Here is a 4,983-nt window from a genome sequence, read left to right as displayed (position 1 = left end):
CCTGGTCTGAACGTAGTGTGTCCTGGTCTGAACGTAGTGTGTCCTGGTCTGAACGTAGTGCGTCCTGGTCTGAACGTAGTGCGTCCTGGTCTGAACGTAGTGCGTCCTGGTCTGAACGTAGTGCGTCCTGGTCTGAACGTAGTGCGTCCTGGTCTGAACGTAGTGCATCCTGGTCTGAACGTAGTGCGTCCTGGTCTGAACGTAGTGCGTCCTGGTCTGAACGTACTGTGTCCTGGTCTGAACGTAGTGTGTCCTGGTCTGAACGTAGTGCGTCCAACTGGAGGCGTTGGGCGCTTTTTTTCTGCTCAAAATGCGTTCTGTGTGAACGTAGCATAAGGAGGCGAGGGGGCTGTGGGTCAAACACATGGTACGGGGAGGGATTCAGTGAAACCGGTGACGTTTAAGGTAGATACTCTGTGCAGGAACCAGTCCAAGACCAGGACCCGCTAGAGTCCAGAGACCAGATCTCATCCTCCCAGGCTCAGTCCCAGAGTTCAGGGTTTCCCCTTTCTCGGTCACAACAGCCTTCAGACTGGTCCACATGGATGATACGGGGATAGGGAGTGGAGAATCAAGCCTTTGTTGTCGTATCATCCAGGGAAGTTTTGATAACTTCCGACCTCAAGGTCAGCAGCTGCAGGGATCCGAAAGATAAACATCATTGTTTTGGGTCAAGCGGCCTTGAATTTCTTGCCACTTTAAGTCTTAACTGCATCTCTGAAATGGTGGGAAAAAATGCAGAATGTTTAGAATTTCATCACCTCCTCGCCTCTCTTTCCGTCTGAAACTTCACCCAGGTGTAATCCTACTCCTCATGGGCACGCTACTTCTCGTCAGAATCACATCCAGTTTGCAACTTATTTCCCCCAGCATCTGAGTCTGTGCTTTACCAGTACGGGAGATTCAATCCAAGGTTCCTGACAGCTTCTCACAGGTCTGGACTGCTGTCAGGATCACTTTCATTTTCCTATAAGCCAGAACTCCTTCACAGCCGATCAGCAAGAATCCAGTTATCATAAATCCAAATATGTGCAAATCTTCCATGTCTTCAATGGAAAGCAAGGCCAAACAGATGATGTTTAGAGTTGATGGTGTTGAGGTTTACAGAGTGAGATGAAGTGTTTTGATGTTCTGTTTCAGGCTGTGTGTTCTCTGTTCTGCAGTTGTTTCAGCCAGTCTGGAGGAGTCCCTGGCCAGCTCAGCTCAGGCCATGCTGCAGGCTATTGGAGCTCAGGAGGCGGCGCTGCAGGCCATCAGCCAGCACACACAAAAACTGAAGGAGGCCATGGAGGCAGAGGTGCTGACTGCTGTTCTTTGATAACCACTTACACCTCACAGAGTCATTGTAACTCATGATGCATTCACAGGGCTGAGAAAAGATGACGTGGGCTAAAGCTCCTGAAACATCAGTTCATGGTTTGATTACAGAGAGTTAGGACTAAACAGGATCTGCTCCATTGTACAACCAGAATTATGTTGATCAGAGCACAAACATGAAGTGGATTATAACAAAATATACTAGTTTGGATTATCAAAAAAAACACATGAACATTTCACTCTCATATTAAGACGATGAACCATAATTAAATGCCTGTTTTATTTTGTCTTAATCTGACTGTTTTATATGTGCAGAAGATTTGTGATAAGTAATCTGTTTAACTGTCTGCTGCAATGAAATCAGACTGCGTGTAAATAAAAATGGTCTTGGTGATGTTTCTGTAACCAGACGTTTAACAGCACGTTTAAAGGCAATAAATAAAAAATAGTGTTAAATATGAATTTGTTTGATTAAATCCAGGCTCCGTTTGAAGAGAAATCAGCTCAGTGGAAGAATCTGGAAGCTGCTCTCGTTGATCGAACAACTGCTGAGAAAGATGCCAGAGCTGCTCTTCAGAAAGCAAAGTAATGCACACACACACAGTCTGGTTTGTATATCCCCGTGGGGACCGTGCATTAACTTGCATTCTTTTTTTTTTTTTGTGGAAATTTTATAGCCTAACCCTGACCATTTACCCTAAAATTAACCTTACAATTAACCTGACCCTAAAATTGACCTAAACTCGAGTCACACCTTGGTCCTAAACCCAACCCCCACCCGTAATTTGCATTTGTACCCGTGAGGACCGGGCTCTAATAGTCTAGTAGACTCTAATAGCGCCCCGTATAGATGGACCTGTTTGATTGTTTTCCCCCTACATGCCTTAGTTATTAGCGGTGTAACAATACAATCATCCATGTCGATATATCGATTAAATGGTTAATGATTATATCGAGGCAAAATGAAAAGCTCATCCAACACAGTCATTGTGTTAGATGGGCTGATGATATCGCATTATATGGATCGCAGACGTGAATTGAACTGAATGGAAATCATATCATTACAGACTTTGTGATATCGACAAATATTGAATCTTCTTTCAAATAAATTGATAAAATATTGTATCCTGATAAAGCTGGTGATTTAAACCCCTGTTAGTTACCACCATGTTAATATCTTATAAATAAACCTTTGGTTTGAGCTGCAGTATGAGTTTTACTGATGAAAGAAAAATAAATAATAAAATGAAAGGGTTCCACCACACATCAGAGACAGTGAGGGGTTTAATGTCTGGCTCAGGGACACTTTGTCTGCGTACAGTCAGGAATCAAACCTTTGACTCTCTGACTGCTCAACCCACTGATTATATTGAGCCTACACAGAATACCCTGAAAAATTATCATATTTATTCATGTATAATATGATCTCCAGTACAATACGGCCATCATTTTTTGATCTTACAAAGCATAAGATCTAATTATCAATAACCTTTGTATAATACTATCCCTCCACTTTATGAATGATTTTTAGGGTTAAATTACTAGTATTATACATGAATAAATATAGTAAGTTAAATGGAGAAAAACTTGGGACTTAAGCAGCTGGCTGTACTAAAAGGTGACACAGATATTCTTTCTATAATTGTTCTGTGTTTTCTTACAGTGAAGTCTTGGACGGTCTGAAGTCTGTGATCCAGAAGTCCAAAGATCTGAAGCTCAGAGAAGCACGTCCTCTGATTTTGGCCGCAGAAGAGAATCTCCATAAAATGGTGGTGGACTTGGACAAAGTGGTCTCTAAGGTAAGGCTGTTGTAGTAAATGATCTCTGGTGATCGTCCTGTAACTGAACCCTGACAGAAAGTTTGTGATCAAATATGCAACAACTGAACACAGAAAACACAAAAACACATTGCACCTATGAAAACAAGGGCTGGGTATCAATTCAGATTTCCCAAAATGATTTGTTTCGATTCACAACGATTCAGTGATTCACAACGATTCACAGTGATTCACAATGATTCAGTGATTCACAACGATTCACAACGATTCACTGTGATTTGCAACGATTCACAGTGATTCACAATGATGCACAGTGATTCACAATGATTCACAGTATTCACAACGATTCACAGTGATTCACGATTCACAACGATTCACAAGGATTCACAGTGATTCACAAGGATTCACAGTGATTCACAGTGATTCACAACGATTCACAGTGATTCACAACGATTCACAGTGATTCACAGTGATTCACAACGATTCACAACGATTCACAGTGATTCACAACGATTCACAACGATTCAGTGATTCACAACGATTCACAGTGATTCACAACGATTCACAACGATTCACAGTGATTCACAACGATTCACAAGGATTCACAGTGATTCACAACGATTCACAGTGATTCACAGTGATTCACAGTGATTCACAACGATTCACAGTGATTCACAACGATTCACAGTGATTCACAACGATTCACAGTGATTCACAACGATTCACAACGATTCAGTGATTCACAACGATTCACAGTGATTCACAACAATTCACAACGATTTATGATTCACAGTGATTTACAACGATTTACAGTGATCATGATTCACAGTGATTCACAGTGATTCACAACGATTCACAACAATTCATGATTCACAGTGATTCACAGTGATTCACGATTCAGTTTGAAGAAACTAAGAATAATTTTTTGATCATTAAGAAGTGATGGAATAAGTTTACAGAAGAAGAGGTTGGATAATATAAGTGTTTACTTCTGCCCACTCTTGTGTGTATGAAAACTGTATATTTGTAATGTTTCTGTTAGCTTCTGTTCAATAAAACTTAACAAGAAGAAAGAAAGAAAAAAAGTAATTCAGCTAAAACCTTTCATCACTGTGAATTACATTAAGATGTTTCTAAAATTTATGAATAATATTGGTAACAAAACTAAAGGATTTTGTTAGATTGTCATCTTTCACACATTTATAAAGGAGGACAGTTTCAGATGTTTACATACCGTAATTTTGGTTCGAGCTGCTTGAAGCTTTGTTTCCTGCTGCCACATCTGAGGGCAAATCTTTGCAGACAGAAGTCATCATGGTCTCTGTTATCTTTAAGTTCAGCTGAAAATCAGCTGTAATGTTAGTGGTTCCTTAGTTTCTTTTGTTTTCATCCAGACATCATGTTGTCAGGAGCCAACATTAGCACTGACCGTTAACTGGCTGTAAACCTACAGCAAGCCAGGAGTGACACACAACATGGAAACGCACAGCTTCATTGCACACAACACCCATGGGAGAAAATCGATCTCGTAACTTATGAATCGATTTTTACAAATTTGAACGAGAATCGATCCAGATCGATTAGATTGATTTTTTTTAACCCAGCCCTAATGAAAACTGGAACATAAAGGAAAACCTGACAGGTAGGCTCCAGCTCCCTGGTCCAGAACCAGAACTTAAACCTGTTCTCCGACTCTGCAGGTGCAGTCAGCAGAGTCTGAAGCAAAGATCGTCTCCCAGTACAGTGAACTGGTTAATGAGGCCAAGCAGCAGTTTCAGAGAGAAGTCAGCAGCCTCACGCCAGACATCCAGGCCAACTGGAAAGGCCTCAGTAAGTGTATATAAACACACACACACACACACACACACACACACACACACACACACAC

The 4,983-nt window shown here is 41.1% G+C and overlaps 1 protein-coding gene across 2 annotated transcripts in view; it reads left to right on the top strand.

Moving 5' to 3' along the window:
* LOC106535986 (MICOS complex subunit MIC60) overlaps window positions 1–4,925 on the top strand; it is a gene marked incomplete at its 3' end in the record, with an annotated part of 15,615 nt that extends 10,690 nt beyond the window's left edge. For both annotated transcript variants that reach the window (XM_014033144.1, XM_014033143.1), the window contains 4 exon segments: window positions 1,164–1,297; window positions 1,799–1,902; window positions 2,981–3,116; window positions 4,796–4,925. In XM_014033144.1, the coding sequence (XP_013888598.1) occupies window positions 1,164–1,297; window positions 1,799–1,902; window positions 2,981–3,116; window positions 4,796–4,925 (504 nt within the window).
* Between the last annotated feature and the right edge of the window lie 58 nt (window positions 4,926–4,983).

Source organism: Austrofundulus limnaeus, unplaced genomic scaffold, assembly GCF_001266775.1.
Source record: "Austrofundulus limnaeus strain Quisiro unplaced genomic scaffold, Austrofundulus_limnaeus-1.0 Scaffold1645, whole genome shotgun sequence".
Lineage (NCBI taxonomy): Eukaryota > Metazoa > Chordata > Actinopteri > Cyprinodontiformes > Rivulidae > Austrofundulus > Austrofundulus limnaeus.
The sequence above is the reverse complement of the archived record's forward strand: the minus strand, read 5'-3'. Positions and strand labels throughout refer to the sequence as shown.